Below are 16,138 nucleotides of genomic sequence, written 5' to 3'. Positions count from 1 at the left end.
ACCTCTTCTGACTAGCAAAGACAATGGAGAAGCCAACGTTACTTAACCATGTTACTAATCTTCATCTCAATTAGGGTTGCCAGGTGTCCACTATTTGAGCAGACAGTCCGCTTTTTTCACATTATGTTCACTATTTTTTTTCACAAAATAGTGGACATTTTTTTTATTCAAAAGCTTTATGATGAAATGGTACGTAATCTAAAGCTGTACAGTCTACTTTTTTTACTACTTAACCCTCCCCCCCCCCTCGCTTGTCCGCTATTTTTGGGAAGCAGACCTGGCAACCCTAATCTCAATCAGAATATAGCTGGAAGGGACCTTGGAGGTCTTTTAGTCCAAACCCCCCTCCCCCATTTCAGACAGGTGGCTGTCCAGTCTCTTCTTAAAAAACCTCCAGCAATGGAGCACCTACAACTTCTGGAGGCAAGCTGTTCCACTGGTTAATTGTCCTCACAGTTAGGAAGTTTCTCATTATTATTAATAACTTAACTCCAGTGATTCACTTAACAACAGTGGCAGAAAGGTTGTAAAATGGGGGCAAAACTCACTTTACAAATGTCTCATTTACTAATTTTACTAATTATTTTTTGGTTCAACTGTGGTCGTAAGATGAGGACCACCAGTAGTGTCATTCTAGAACTATTCACAAACAAGGCCGCTGAATTAAGCTACTCGCAACTATTGCCCTTTGAACTTAAATGGGAATTAGTAGTGGCTGGTAAGATGCACATCAGACAGTGACGTCCCATGTGGAAATTCTCCTGCTAGGATCAGCCCCTATAGGGTCTCCTGCTTGAGCAGGCGGTTTGGACTAGATGACCTCCAAGATCCATTTCAGCTCTATTCTGATTAATATAGATAACTAAACTCAGAATTCTCCTAAACAAGGGGAAGGGATCTTGGCCAACACAGGTGTTGCCTCTCTGTCACAAGGGTGCAGCAGAGAGCAGAAGGGCCAAGTTATGCAATTAACCCCTTTGCTCATTGAGGGCTATGCTCTCTGAAGGATTTCCTTTCTCTGATGTAATGCAGTGACAGATGACAGAAATTGTACTTCAGCCATCTTGGGCTAGGGCCGCTAGGCATAGAATCCCCACCCAGATTGCAGCCGAAATCTAGATGCTAAGGACAGAAAGAAGGGGAGCCAAATGATCTAAAATGTAAATATTTCAGTGAAAATTGGGCTCCTGTAGTTTTGTTTTGCAATCAGCCAGAATGTGCTACATTTCCAATCTGAAAAAAATCAGTTTTGCCATATTTTATTTTTAAGTGCCAAACAAATAATTCAGGTTGTGATTCGACATTAGTTGACCTCACTGAAAAGCAGATTTAGTCATCTCTTGATTTTCTGCTCCTTAATTAATTCCAGCTTCTTGGGCGGGTTAGACTTTAATCCCGGCCCACCATATGAGTCTCCTTTGGTCTGTCGATCCGAAAGAGGAACTCTGCAAGCACAAAATACCCCAGATATTCTACAGTCTCTGGCGTTGTGTCCATATGGTAGTGGCCTCCTTCGCCGTGGTGGCTGAAACAGTGGGTGTGCTCCACACGCAGGTCAAAACCCTGGGAAAAAGTCAAGAACCCATAAATTCCTGCCCAAGCAGCAAACATTTCCTTTCAGTTCAGGCACATCACATACAAGGCTGTGTTATTTTGGCAGTCCTCGTTTAGCAACTGTCTCGTTTAGCTACTGTTCAGTTATGACAATAATTAAAAAGTAAATTTCTGACAAGTTTCACAAGCAAAGGAAAGCTGAAATAAGATCATAAGTATAATCCTGGCTTCACAGCGACTGCTTTACTTAATAACCAAATTGCCACTCAATAGTGGTAGCTAAATGAGGACTCCTTGTGTATTTTGGGTGAGATACATGACATATCTCACCCAAAATATAAGCTGCATTTATACCAATACAGGTATAAATAACTGAAGATGGGGAATTTACATAATACTCCTTCCTATTTTTGTCACCTGTGAAGTGGGTTGGACTGAGAGACTGACCCACGGTCACCCAGTCAGCTTTCATGCCTGATGTGGGACTAGAACTCACAGCCTCCTGGTTTCTAGGCCAGCACCTTAACCACTACCAGGGGTAGGCAACCTTGGCTCTTTTATGATTCATGGACTTCAACTCCCAGAATTCCTGAGCCAGCCATGCTGAGGGGAAAGGGAGAGGTTTCCAAGCTGAGCCATGCTGGCTCGGGAATTCTGGGAGTTGAAGTCCACGAGTCATAAAAGAGCCAAGATTGCCTACCCCAGTACTACATCAAACTGGTTTTCACTGTATCCTTTCCTAAGCCTTTGGTGCATGTTACAGAATTCAGTTCATGAGGAATTAATGATGACTTCAAATAATGATCACTTTGCATCCAACCCAGTATATGTTGGGTTTTTCACTTGAGAAACATCAGTAGACTTGACTTACTGGATCTTGGGAAACGATTACAGGCTGGCAAATGAGTGGAGCTTTCATTTCAAAAAACTTCAGCCAATTGTTCACTTTCTCGTCCGTTTCCAAAGGGCAGGCAGAAAATTCAGAGGGCTGTAATTAAATAAAAAAAAGTGACTGCACTTGAATAAAGAAACAACACAGGAACTGAAGTTATGAAGGTCTGTTTCTTCCATATACAAACATGGCACGAGTTTTGCTTTGACACAATTCTGCATCTCTGCTAGTATTTCAACTCTTTTTGAAATGTAAGCCAGAAAATTCTCCAGCCACACAAACAACTTTCAACTGTCCATCAAAATTGGGACAAGAGTTAAGTAGCTCAATGACAGCCTTATTGGCTGTTTTGAATGTGAAAGTTTGCTAATCTACCTTTTCCAAATTTCAGCAAGAAAGACCCATATCTGAAATTTTGGGAAATTCCTGCCAATCAAGGACGGTGTTCGTGTATCACATTTAATCATAATTTATGGAATTCATCCCATTTGTTGGCTTTACACAGTGTCAAAAATAATGGACAAAATGAACCAGTAATCTTACTTAATGGTTAAGTTTGCACAACATGCTTAAGTTCTATACGGAACCTTCTTTCTCTTTGCATAATACAATTGAACGAATAAAATAATACAATGAACTATGCATATAAATTAACACTAAGTAGGTCCTACATATTGAGCTGAGGGTCGGATGCCATGATCTTGGTTTTCTTAATGTTGAGTTTCAAGCCAACTTTTGCACTCTCCTTCTTTACCCGCATCAAGAGGCTCTTTAGTTCCTCTTCACTTTCTGCCATTAGAGTGGTATCATCTGCATATCTTAGGTTGTTGATATTTCTCCTGGCAATCTTAATTCCAACTTTTGATTCATCTAGCCTTGCCTTTCTCATGATGTGCTCTGCATATAAGTTAAATAGGCAGGGCGACAGAATACAGCCTTGCCGGACTCTTTTCCCAATTTTGAACCAATCTGTGGTTCCGTGTCCAGTTCTCACTGTTGCTTCTTTAGAAGGCCAGATCCTGAAGTTGAAACTCAAGTACTTTGGCCACCTAATGAGAAGGAAGGACTCACTGGAGAAGAGCCTGATGCTGGGAAAGATTGAAGGCAATAGAAGAAGGGGACGACAGAGAATGAGGTGGCTGGATGGAGTCACTGAAGCAGTAGGCATGAGCTTAAATGGACTCCAGAAGATGGTAGAGGACAGGAAGGCCTGGAAGAACGTTATCTATGGGGTTGCGATGGGTCGGACACAACTTCGCAAATAACAACACATATTGAGCTACAGAGAAAACCAACTAAAGTTGAACTAACCGAATTTAGTATATTGTGCAAACAGCTAACAACTAATCTACTGTATCTGTGTCAATATGTAACTGGCCAACATAAACAAGCTATTATGGCTTTGCATTGCTGGCCATGTTTGCAAGTTCCGTTCTTCATTAGCCTTGACAATAGATAGTTAGCAATCACATTTTTAGTTTTAGCATTTTAGCTTTAGGTTTTTTTTCTTTTAGTTTTAACATGCTAACTTTAACAGAGCAGAAATCAATAGCAGCTCCAATAGGTTAATGCATGTCTTTACTACAAATGGAAGCTCTAACCATAGTTTGTAAATCATGTTATTTAGACAATGTGCTAAATCCAAATCACCTGATTTATTACATGTGCATTTAAATGTGCCTCAGTTTGAAGTATCATCATTCTACGTGGTGCATTTCAACCACAAATGCCTGCTAGCTGGAATTACACAAGGGGATATTTACTATTCAACCATTAGTGGTTTAGAACAGGGATCCCCAACCCTGGTCCGTGGACCAGTACTGGGCCGCGGCATGCCAGCAACTGGGCCGCACAAACAAGCAAATCCCCATCCGCAGGATGCAGGAAACACACAAAACCACGCCCCCTCCGGTATGCAGAAAAACCTCTCTCCATGGAACCGGTCCCTGGTGCCCAAAAGATTGGGGACCTCTGGTTTAAAAGGACTTGCAAAAAAGAGTATATGAACCAGTCCCTACAAAATCTAAGGCCAAGATGACATGAACACTGCAAAGCTAAACAGACCTTCTTTGACTAGTATTTGAAAGACTACTTGTAAAGTTTATATCACTATTGGCAGATAATAAAAAAAATATTAGAATAGAATAGAGCTGGAAGGGACCTCGGAGGTCTTCTGGTCCAGCCCCCCGCTCAAGCAGGAGAACCTACACCATCTCAGACAAGTGACTGTCCAGTCTCTTCTTAAAAACCTCCAGTGATGGAGCACCCATGATTTCTGGAGGCAAGCTGTTCCACTGGTTAATTGTCCTCACTGTTAGGATCTTACTCCTTAATTCCAGGTTGCTTCTCTCTTTGATCAGTTTCCAACCATTGTTTCTTGTCCTGCCCTCTGCTGCCTTGGAGAATATTTTGACTCCCTCTTCTTTGTGACAGCCTCTCAAATACTGGAATACTGCTATATATAATAAGACTCTTGAGAAAACCATGGATTTCCAAGAAAAGAAACTAATGGATCATTGAACAATCCAGAGTTTTCACTTGAAGCATAAATAATCAGGCTCAAATTATCATTGTTTGAAATTATGCAAAGTCCTATTCTCTAGAGCACAGGTGTCAAACTCGCTGCGTCACGTGACATGTCACGACTTTTTTCGCACTGCCGGAGCTCGGATGGGCGCGGCATCCGTATGATGCAACCGGCCTGTGGGCCGGCAATTTGACACCCCTGTTCTAGAGAAAGCTCTAATGCCAGAAAAGTAGAAGGAAAGAGATGAACAGCAGAAAGGCAGATGGACTTAATTACAATGATGGACCAGGTTATGGACACATTACCTTGGAGAAGATGTCTGTGTAAACACTAAGAACTGACACCTACTACTTGATAGCCCACAATAAAAAAGGAAGTTTGCAAATATTTACAGAAATTTAGAGTTTACTTTTTTTCTTCTTGTTGTGTGATGCATATTTCCCAAAGAAAAATGGAAAAACTTCTTTTCATAATCGACTTACCATAATATGAAGTTTTGCGTTTCCTTTCTGGATAATGAAAGTACCTCCCATCCCAACTGTTTTGTCACCATAATGCTTATCCAAGGCTTTCCTTATGCAGGATATGAAATTCTGCTCACCAATTCTCCTCTTTGCTCGGACTTCAATGACCTTAAAAAAGAAGATATATTATTGCTTTGTTAAGCAGAGAAAAGTCTGTAATGTAATGTGAGTTCAGAGCAATACACTTCTAAGATTTCATTATGACACACTTAATGCTCCTTACTTAAAACATTTTGTGTCCATAATCTCCACCTGACAATTCTAATGGTCAAAATCATTATTCCCACATTAAAAATACAAGGCCAGGAGCCCATAGATTGAGTTATTCCTCTCAGAAAAAGTTGAGAAAGTTGATCTGGGAAGATGGTAAAGAACAGGAAGGCCTGGAGGAACGTTGTCCATGGGGTCACGTTGGGTCGGACACTACTTCGCAACAATAAAGTGTTTACTTCTGGTTTCTGGCAAAAAAAAAAAAGCCCATTACAAATATGGGTTTGCTTAAGAAACACTGCAAAAAAAAAGTTGTAAAATCAGGTTGGTTATTTGATAACCCACTTAACAGCCGGCATAATTTATGACTGTAATTCTGGGCTCGATTATTGGTGTACCTTGAGGACTAGCTGTAAATATATGTGTTTAACACCAGAAATTCCATTGGTAATACTGTATGTGTGGCTATAGAAATTAGTCAATAAAATGAAGCAAAACAAAACAAAGCAAAGCATGTTCCCATGTAGAAGTTTGTTTGTTTGGGCTTGTTAGTTTTTTTAATTTTGTGTCTTTTAATCGGGTTTTGGGGTTTTTTGGTAGTCCTTGCCTGGATGTTTTGTTTGTAAAAAGTTATTTTTAAAAGCTGACTGAGCCACGTACCTTTCCAGGAAGGCCTTCACTTGCATATAGGTTAGCCAGCAGCCCAAATTCACAATCATTATATAAGGAGCTGTATTTTTGGAGCAGACAGCTACCATCCTCAGGGTTGATCTTGGCTAAGTAACTTCCATTGATTGCTGCCCTTTCTTCCTTTTCAGCTTGAACAATTGGGACAAACTAGATAGAAACAGATAAACATCTTCAAATAGATCAGCACTGTCTGCCATCATTTCACAAGTATTAAACAAGAAGCACATTTTGTTTATAGCTTATTCCAACTGCAGAAAGTCAGCTATGCGGTTTGAAAATCATGGTTTATTTGTTAACATATAGTATGAACCTACCCAATGATGGTTTATTCAGTAAAGCCTTTAACACATATTATGGCTCAGAATGAGCTGGGGTTAAGGCCTCATCTTAAGCACAGAGAAAGTCCAGAAAAAAACAACAACAGAGGTGTTAAAAGTCTACTAAAATAGAGTAGATTTAAACAAGATCTGAGCCCAATTAAGTCAGGGGTCCCCAGGTTGCAGCCTGTTGGAACTGGGCTATGGAAACGGCGGGCAAACGTGTGAAGCTTCATGTGTGCATGCGCGGTATCTAGGTTGCACATGCAAAACCATCCCCCCTTCCCCTGCCGGTCCTTGGAGCTAGAAAAGTTGGAGACCACTGGATTAAGTAAACTAAACTTTAAAGGGAATTTTATAGTCTAATGGTGCAATCCTTGTAACAAAAATTAGAACAGAAATTGAGAGTAGTACCGAGATCAACTATGCTGGCTGGGGAATTCCGGAAGTTGGAATCCACAAGTCTTCCCGTTGCCAAGGTTGAACAGCCCTGCTTTAAAGTATACACGACTAAGGCTAATATTTTCCTACCAACTGTCTTACCTCAGCATTGCTTCCAACTACCCTGGAGGAAACAGCTCCAGCACCAAGAAAAAATGCTCCGGGTAACTGTATTTCTTTTGCTATTAGGTTCAGGTCATAAACCTAAATGAGAAAAGAACGGTTACATTTGCTCATCGGCTTGTCCAGGGCAGTGCTTCTTAAAGAGGGTTCCTAGGCCTTCCCCAAGACGCTCTTAGGAGTCCACAAATTTAAAATGAATTGCCATATCCTAGGTTGAAAAAGATTACAGCAGGGGTCTTCCAACTTGGCCCTTTTATGACTTGTGGACTTCAACTCCCAGAATTCCTCCGCCAGCGTGCCTGGCTGAGAAATTCTGGGAGTTGAAGTCCACAAGTCATAAAAGGGCCAAGTTGGAAGACCCCTGAAATGCAGTATTAAAATCTCATCCAATAATCATGAGAAGTTGCAGTGAATGCATCAATTTTAATTTTTAATATGGTAAGTGTAAACATAACCTATACAAAAAAAGCTTTTTTGGAGTCCTCCATAATTGTTTTCAGCAGGAAGGGATCCACGATTTATGTTTTTGCCAAAAACCAATATCTACTTCTCATTTCCAGCCCCCCCCCCCAAAAAGTCTTATAGAAAACAATGGGTTCGCTTACTAACCGCAGTGTTCACCTTATGACCACCATAAAGAGACTGTAAAATTGGACACTTTATGACCATCATGACTTATGGCTGAAATTGCAAACTCAATTATGGTTGTAAGCCAAGGACTACCTGTAGTAATAAAGGAGAACCTTTGTAACTCAGGGTTGACATGAGGGGTCCTTGGTGCTCTCTGAGCTTGCTCGTTTTCTTGCAGATGTTCCATTATCCAAACTAGGTAACATCATCAGTGCTAGGAGGAAGCGGGGGAAGAGAAGATGGAGGAGGAAGAGAAGGAGGAGGAGGAGGAGAAAGGAGGAGGAGGAGGGGTCCTCGGTGATCTCTGAGCTTGTTCGTTTTCTTTCAGACGTTTCATTACCCAAACTAGGTAACATCATCAGTGCTAGGAGGAAGTGGGAGAAGAGAAGATGGAGGAAGAGGAGGAGGAGGAGAAGGAAGAGAAGGAGAAGGAAGAGAAGGAGGAGGAGGAGGAGGGGAGGAGAAGGAGGAGGAGAAGGAAGAGGAGGATCCTTGGTGCTCTCTGAGCTTGCTTGTTTTCTTGCAGACGTTTCATTACCCAAACTAGGTAGCATCATCAGTGCTATCCATAAAGTGATTAGTGCATCACGATTACTAGCACCGATGATGTTACCTAGTTTGGATAATGAAACGCCTACAAGAAAACAAGCAAGCTCAGAGAGCACCAAGGTCCTCTCTCTACCTGTAGTGTGAATTCAAATAATGCAACCATTTTGTGTGATTCATTAACTACTAACTGAGACTTATCTGCATTTTTAAAATTGCAGAATTGGATCTGAACCAAATCTCTTTTAAAGGATTAAAAGAAGGTTACAATTTAACACAGGTGCAAAATGGACTACTAGGCTGACTTTACTGGGATCACTGCCATATTAGCAAAAATGATTTGATTCCATGCCAATCTCCCAAAATGGGAATTATTGTTTCTGGTCAAAATGGGAGGTTATTGGATGAATGACTAAATCTCAAAACCTTTGCATATGATTGCAAAAGTGGGCCACATTTTATTTACCTTGTCTTTCTGAACAAGTGGTAAAAGATATGGAACACCTCCCACATCTGCTATTCTAGGCTTGCCACAAATACCTGTAAGAAGAAAAAAAAGGGGGCGAATTAATTTTTTCCCAGATTTTTTTTGACTAACCCAAAACAATATAAAGCAATCAGCGTTTAGTAGACCTCTAATCCAATTATTGTGGGTTTGTATTATGAACCAAGCAATAGTGGCTTGTATAACCAACTATAGCTAAAGCAAACCATCACTTAGCATAGCATCCCTCTGACCTACACAAGATCACGGGGAGACATGGTCAGCAACCCTGTGATGGAATGACAAAAGTGGGGCTGTTCTGTGAAATTTGAAGTCCTTCGAAAGTAGGAAAAAATAGGATTTTTGAAAGGAGCTTTCAGCATTTTAAGGCATCCGACAAGGGCTCTTTAGCTTGCATAACCCAGTCTTGAAATGGCTTCAGCAAATTACTCCATTCTTTAAAGAAAACCCATCCCGCCAAAAATAGTCCTGGCAATTTTGTCCCTGTCCACCTGGTGGCCCACATGTTACCAAGGTATTGCCAACATGTGTAATATTTTGTCACAGATACCATGTATTACCTTTAACAGGAAAACAGAAGGGTTCTTGAGTCATATCAGGACAATCCACTACAGAAGCCTGGACATCTGCAAAATTTTCTTTAAGTCCATTCTGTAGAACTGGAAGGAAAACAGATCATTTCAAAGAAAATGGAAGAATGGAACATGTTAAAGCTGACCACGCTGAAGGTCAGGGTGAAGCCATTCAGTTCAGTATTAATTCTTCCTGTTTTCTTGAAGCTCACTGTGTATGTATATGCTAGCCACACTCTAAAACAAAGGCAAAAAGCCAGGGCAACGATTTAATATTAATTGAATGAATTACTGCCAATTCAAATTAAAGTAAGGCACTGGATTTGTAAAACAAATGGATAGCCCATCTGCATATACTTACACAGATAGTCCTCACTTACTGCCTCATTCAGTTATAACAATGCTGAAAAAAATAACGTTACAACCAATGCTCATATTTACAACTTTCACACCGTTCCTCAGACACGTGATCACCATTAGTCAGTATGTGTTGTCCTGTGCCTGACTCATTTTTTATTTTTCCCTCCTCACAAAGCAGAGATCGATTACAAGAGAGTAAGCGCACAATGGGAAATACATATTGAAAGCAATGCACTAGCAACTGCAAGTGTGCTATGCAAATAACCTGGTATATTTCCCATTGTGTGGCTGCTTACTCTCTTGTAATCCCTTCCACTGCAATCTTTCTGCTGTGGTGGAGGATGCTGCTCTGCCTCCTCCTAGCCAGACCCAGTGAATGCCCTTTGGTAAACAAGGCTCTGTCACACTTGCTCCACGCATCCTAGGGCTATGTCCTTGTTTAGCATCTGGATCCTGGATCACCAGCAGAAGACAGCGAAGATCAGGTGGGAGAGGGCACCAGCAGGGGTAGGTGATGGCAGCAGAGTGCAAGGAGCCAAAAAGGCAGAAATGAGGGGTGCATTTAGCAAGTAGATTTATATACCATTCCATAGTGCTTTACAGCCCTCTCTGAACAGTTTACAAATGTCAACATCTTGCCCCCAGCAATCTGGGTCCTCATTTACCAACCTAGGAAAGATGGAAAGCTGAGTCAATCTTGAGCCCGGTCAGGATCGAATTCCAGGATGTGGACAGAATTAGCCTGCAATACTGCATTCTAACCACTGCTCCACCATAACTCCTCCAGTGCTGTGGTTGTAAGTGCGGGCCAGTTGCCAAACACTCAAATTTTGATTATGCAACTGCAGAGGTGCTGCAACAGCCCATAACTAGCTATCATTTGCTCAGCACCAGTTGCTGAACAAATGGTTAAGCAAAGACTATCTGTAACTATATTTTATTGAAATAGCTACAGTGACAGACTCTTTGTGTTGATGGGAGTGTTCTTGAAACTTACTTTTCCCGGGGCTTAAGGAATGCTTCTGCCCTTATTTCTATAATGACTTCCAAGTGTTCCCTTCAAAGACATCTCTACATGGGGGAAGAAAGGTTGCCTCCCTTTCAAACAAATACACACAATGTTTTATATCGGGCACTATATCCTGCTTTTCTAACTGCAGCTGTTACACTGATTCTTCTCTCACAGCTTTTCTAACACAAAAGAAACATGCTTGCTTACCATCAGCCACTTCTTCTGGAGTAGGTGTGTGAAAAGCAAATTTTTCCACTCTAGCCATGTTTTATTACAGGCAGCCAACCAGGCAGGTCAGCTCCTAAGAGATCAAAGTACATCAAGAACAGGTTACAGGTCTGTTAATGAACATACTGGTTTTGCGATTAAATCCAAGCTTTAACAGTACACATGTTCAGTCATTTCTGAGAGCGTTACATGTTTAAAAAGTCATGGACCTATTGTGCTCTGCTGTCTGTTTCACTATTTCAGTCTTTCCTTCCATTGTTAATGTTGGTGTTCACATCTGCTCTTTTTGATTATTCAGAGGAAAAAAACAGATGATTCAACAAGCAATACAGTTGATGAATCAGCATCCGCAATATCTCAACTACTTTGGACAGGAAAAAAGTATGTGTACAGTATAAGCCAGCAATTTCACTGTAAAGGAATAAATTTAACTGAATATTTTTCTACAGATAATGTAAGTAAATCAAACATAGTACATAGCTGCAATTCTGTTCTTACTTTAAGCCTGGATCCATAGGTGGTTTGTTTGGACATAGACTTTAGTATTTTATAAACTGATTTATGGTTTAAGGCAATGTGTGAATGATGCAATGGTTTAATCAATAAACCAGGGGTGTCAAACAAGCTATGTCACGTGACATGTCGTGATGTATCGTGATGGCAGTTTGACACCCCTGCAATAAACCATAGTTAGTCATTCACACAGTCTGTATCACTTAGAAACAAACTTCTCAATTGTTGACTGTTTACAAACATTAGATTTGATAAGTGTATTTGCTGGTTGCTTCAAATCAAACGTTAACAAAAAAATGGATTTTTTTTCTTCACCAGCTGACATTATTTGGAAGTAAGCTCCAATTAACTACTGCCTAGGAACAACTTGGAGGATTTGGAATGTGTTAAGTTATATAGAAAAAAAAGTGAAGGGAATTTATTTCGCAAGAAATTAATTATAATGGCAGTTGAAACCACTAATCATGCAAATTGTCCATTATTAGGGCTACATATTTCCCAAGGTTTTGAGAACAGCTTGTTTACAATATTAGCTCATTTCTCTTAGTATGAATTTATTAATTCCTCTTAAAGTTCAGTGATAAACTTATCACATTAAAAAGTATTATTTATCGTGCTAATGTTTTTCTAACACTTTACAAAACTTACATTCTACTTCCTAGAAAGTCTCTGTATTATTTATACCAATCCAAATTGCCATCTCAGTCTTTTATAGTTTTCAGTTAACCTTTTCATCAGGAGCATCTCAAGCCATTTAACATTTCCTAAGACAGAAATTCTGAGAGGAGTAATAAAAATGCAACCTATTCAGAAGTGAGGTTTCAACGGTTGTGCCTGGGCTGGCTTTAGAGCAGTGATTTTCAAACTTTGATAACTTGTGTGGACTCCATCACCCAGAAGTCCCCACTTTTGGAAAACACTGCTCTTCTAAAACACCCATTTTCTGAATTTATACCCCTGGAAGTACTGTAACTACCCAGGTTGAACCCGCACAAGATGCCTCCTGCACAAGCCTACCCAACCTTTTTCTTAGCATGTAAACCCCACCACCTATTTGCAACAGAGGTTTCTCCAAAGTAAAACAGCCTCAAAGTTCGGCAAATTTGTCTGGAATCCGATACAAGCTTTATTGCTCCTATAGAAGCTCCATTAAGTACAATAGGGATTACTCCCGTGTAAACACACCTTGCAGGTTCCGCGTTTTTCCTCTTTCCAAATGTGTTAAATCCCATCAGCCAGAGCCAACAGCCAAGGATTGAGCTGGGACCACCACTTATGGAAGGTATTAAGTCGGAGCCTTAATTACTGCCTTAAACTAATACTCCTCCCAATGCAAATCGTGCAAAGTACGCCCCTGGTTGCATTGGCTTTACTTACAGCACTAGAAGAAAGGCAGGCGCGCACGCAGGGCGTATCCTCCACTCGGAGCAACTTCTCTAGGCTTAGGCTCGCAGCCACTCCCAGAGCTCCTTTTGACCACTTTCAAAAGGGCGCGCCCGGCCTCACCCGTTCCCCTTCCCGTTCTGTGACGTTCAATGTACGAAGACTCGCGAGATCAGAAGTCGAATATAAGCGGCCCGCCGGGGCTTTCGCGGCCTTGGCGATACGCGTGATGAGGTGAGTTGTGTGGAATCCGCTGCCATCCGTTGGGTTTCTGGTCCGGGTTCAGCGCTGCTTGTTTATGTATGTGTTCGTCCAACTTGTCTGCCGCCATCTCGATAGAAACCTGCATGCGATTGACGGCTGTTGCTCTAATTTTGCCCGTCGGGTTAGACCGCGATATGGTTGGTTGGTTGGCTGCACGGTTTAGGCAGGGTGATGGATGAGCTGAGCAATGATGTCTTCCATCAAGCCGGTGGCTTAGCGCGAGATACGTGAATCCCTAATTAGGATTTTAAGTTCCTGATTCATTCTCCTCCCCCCCGCCCCCAGGTGAAAATGGTTTCGACCAGATAGATCAGTGTTTCTCAACCTTGACCATTTTAAGGCATGTGGACTTCAACTCCCAGAATTCCACAGCCAGCAATGCTGGCTGTGGAATTCTGGGAGTTGAAGTCCACATGCCTTAAAATGGTCAAGGTTGAGAAACACTTGAGATAGAAGAAAAATCGGAATTGGACAAGCGCTCTCCGCAGTTCTCATCCGTAACTGCTAAAATTTACAGAAAGTGTCATTTTGAGATGGGCAAGTCCTATAATAGGCCTATCTCAGTAAAAAAATCTACCCTAAATTTGGACTCACTCACCCACGTTGTGACCTTCAACCTCCCTCCAAGATAATTATTTATCTTGACTTAAGAGAAGGTATTCCAGTATAGCTGTATTCCAGTGTTTAGCATAACGTATTCCATATGCTAGGCTAAAACATAATGAAGAACAGTTGCAGGAATTGTTTATGTCTAGTTTAATGAAAAGGACTAAGGGTGACATGATAGCCATCTTCCAATATCTCGGGCTGCCACAGAGAAGAGAGGGTCAACTTATTTTCCAAAGCGCCTGAAGGCAGGACAAGAAGCAACGGATAGAAACTAATCAAGAAGAGAAGCAACCTGGAATTAAGGAGAAACTTCCTGACAGTTAGAACAATTAGCCAGTGGAACAACCTGCCTCTAGAAGCGGTGAATGCTCCAAAATGGAAGTCTTTAAGAAGAGACTGGACAGCCATTTGTCCGAAAATGGTATAGGGCAGTGTTTCTCAACCTTGACAATTTTAAGGCATGTGGACTTCAACTCCCAGAATTCCACAGCCAGCAATGCTGGCTGTGGAATTCTGGGAGTTGAAGTCCACATGCCTTAAAATTGTCAAGGTTGAGAAACACTGGTATAGGGTTTCCTGCCTGAGCAGGGGGTTGGACTAGATCAGGGTAGGCAACCTCGGCTCTTTTATGACTCATGGACTTCAATTCCTAGAATTCCTGAGTCAGCTAGAATTCTGGGAGTTGAAGTCCATGAGTCATAAAAGAGCCGAGGTTGCCTACCCCTGGACTAGATAGAAGACCTCCAAGGCCCCTTCCAGCTCTCTATTCTGATTAACTAAGGTTGCCTTTCTCTGTACAGTATCTAACATTTCTAGAAAGCATAGGAGACCTTTGCTGTATGTTATTTCCTTTATATTCATCCTAATAACATGAATCCTGTGAGGTAGGTTAGGCTGCAAGGTAGTAAAATAGTGATCTACTTCTAGAAGAATATTTTAGAAACTTTGTGGCAGAATGGAAAATTGAACCTGGGTCTCTAGAAGGAAATCGCTTGTTTTCTCGCAGATAGAGATGTGGTTTATACACCACATCAAGGCATGATATGACTTTTGGATGTAGCGTGCTATGTAAACTTGGGCAGCATGGCGTTGGAGATTCATAGTCATCTAGGTAGAATTGACTGGAAGTTGGAATGGCAAACTAGAGTTCTTTTCTTTCTTGGTTTGAAATGTTTCACTGCTTATCCAGGTAGCTCCTTCAGGCTGACGAAGTCGATAAGGGGGATCACATTTCTGTCCTCCCGGGGTGATTTCATTTCTTGCCTAATAGGATGAATAGAGTTGTTAAGGAGGGTGGGAAGGAAGATACAGAATAATTAAAACTCTTGGACCACATGTTTTCTGAATAGTTTTTATCCCAGAGCTGTAATTGCACTCAACAATGAACTAAAGGGCCACCATCAGTGAACTGTTGGATAGCATTACTTGGTCTGTTGTGTGGATGTTGGGTGGTTTTAGGGGTGGGGATTTGTGGTGGTGGGGAGTGTGTTTGGGTATTATGTGTGTGGGACTTGGGTTTTGGGTGTCAAGTAAATTTAGTTGTATATGTATACTATGTACGCACATACATTGACAATATAATAAAGAAATTGAAATTTGGGCAATATTGGAAGAAGGATTGCTTGCCTACTATGGAAGAATGGACGCTTAAAGTGTCAAATTTAGCAGAAATGGCTAAGATTTCTGCTTATTTGAAGGATCATTCACAAGAAAGATACATTTCGGTTTGGAGAAGATGGATAGATTATATTCAGAATAAATATGGGACTAAAAAGTTCCATTTAGCCTATGAGTAAATTTTAGAGTATTATTAGTATTAATAGTTTATTATAGTGAATTTTTTATTAGTCTTAATTATATATTATTATTTTTAGTATTAGTATTGTTTAACAATATTCTATTGTTTAATAATTAGGATACTAATTTGTTTATGTTTTAATTATTATTATTATATTTACGTTAAAGGGGAGTTAAAGCACATTATGGACTTGGTTATTTATGTAGTTGGTTGATGTTAGTTAGATTATGATTATTATATTTGTAATAATAATAATAATAATAATAAATTTAATTTATATGCCGCCCTTCTCCCAACGGGACTCAGGGCGGCGCACAACATATTTAAAACAAAACATAAATACATTCCCCCCCGATAAAACCGAATTAAATCAAATTTTAAAGTTGTGTCTCTGTCAAATTGTTAAAAGATAAACCCCAAATAAAATCCTCCCTAGGTCA

The 16,138-nt window shown here is 40.7% G+C and overlaps 2 protein-coding genes across 3 annotated transcripts in view; one reads left to right on the top strand and one right to left on the bottom strand.

Annotated features, from left to right (window-relative positions):
- Window positions 1–1,257: 1,257 nt before the first annotated feature.
- On the bottom strand, window positions 1,258–13,042 carry CUNH11orf54 (chromosome unknown C11orf54 homolog). Of its 2 annotated transcripts, none has more exons than XM_015828217.1 (9): window positions 13,022–13,042; window positions 11,111–11,204; window positions 9,520–9,618; window positions 8,921–8,994; window positions 7,258–7,359; window positions 6,368–6,544; window positions 5,456–5,605; window positions 2,426–2,542; window positions 1,258–1,563 (listed from the first exon to the last, which is right to left on the bottom strand). In XM_015828217.1, exons 2-9 carry the CDS (start codon window positions 11,166–11,168, stop codon window positions 1,390–1,392), a joined length of 951 nt encoding a protein of 316 aa, XP_015683703.1. In that variant the 5' UTR covers window positions 11,169–11,204; window positions 13,022–13,042; the 3' UTR covers window positions 1,258–1,389. The 2 variants fall into 2 exon arrangements, with proteins under 2 accessions (XP_015683703.1, XP_015683702.1); XM_015828216.1 differs by having other exon boundaries at window positions 12,830–13,035.
- Window positions 13,043–13,243: 201 nt separating this feature from the next.
- The window catches only part of LOC107298850 (TATA box-binding protein-associated factor RNA polymerase I subunit D), a 9,185-nt gene continuing 6,290 nt past the window's right edge, over window positions 13,244–16,138 (top strand). Inside the window, exon 1 of the mRNA XM_015828215.1 lies at window positions 13,244–13,261. Coding sequence (XP_015683701.1) covers window positions 13,257–13,261 — 5 coding nt within the window. The 5' untranslated portion in view covers window positions 13,244–13,256. The remainder of the gene's footprint in view (window positions 13,262–16,138) is intronic.

This window comes from Protobothrops mucrosquamatus, unplaced genomic scaffold (assembly GCF_001527695.2).
Source record: "Protobothrops mucrosquamatus isolate PMUCROS unplaced genomic scaffold, P.Mucros_1.0 scaffold4336, whole genome shotgun sequence".
NCBI lineage: Eukaryota > Metazoa > Chordata > Lepidosauria > Squamata > Viperidae > Protobothrops > Protobothrops mucrosquamatus.
The sequence above is the reverse complement of the archived record's forward strand: the minus strand, read 5'-3'. Positions and strand labels throughout refer to the sequence as shown.

Coding starts and splice junctions, on each gene's coding strand:
- CUNH11orf54 (XM_015828217.1), bottom strand. CDS start 11,168: ATGGCTAGAGTGGAAAAATTTGCTTTTCACACACCTACTCCAGAAGAA. Junction 6,545..7,257: donor TAGTTGGAAGCAATGCTGAG/GTAAGACAGTTG, acceptor GTTTCTATCTAG/TTTGTCCCAATTGTTCAAGC. Junction 1,564..2,425: donor TAATCGTTTCCCAAGATCCA/GTAAGTCAAGTC, acceptor ACTTTTTCCCAG/GGTTTTGACCTGCGTGTGGA.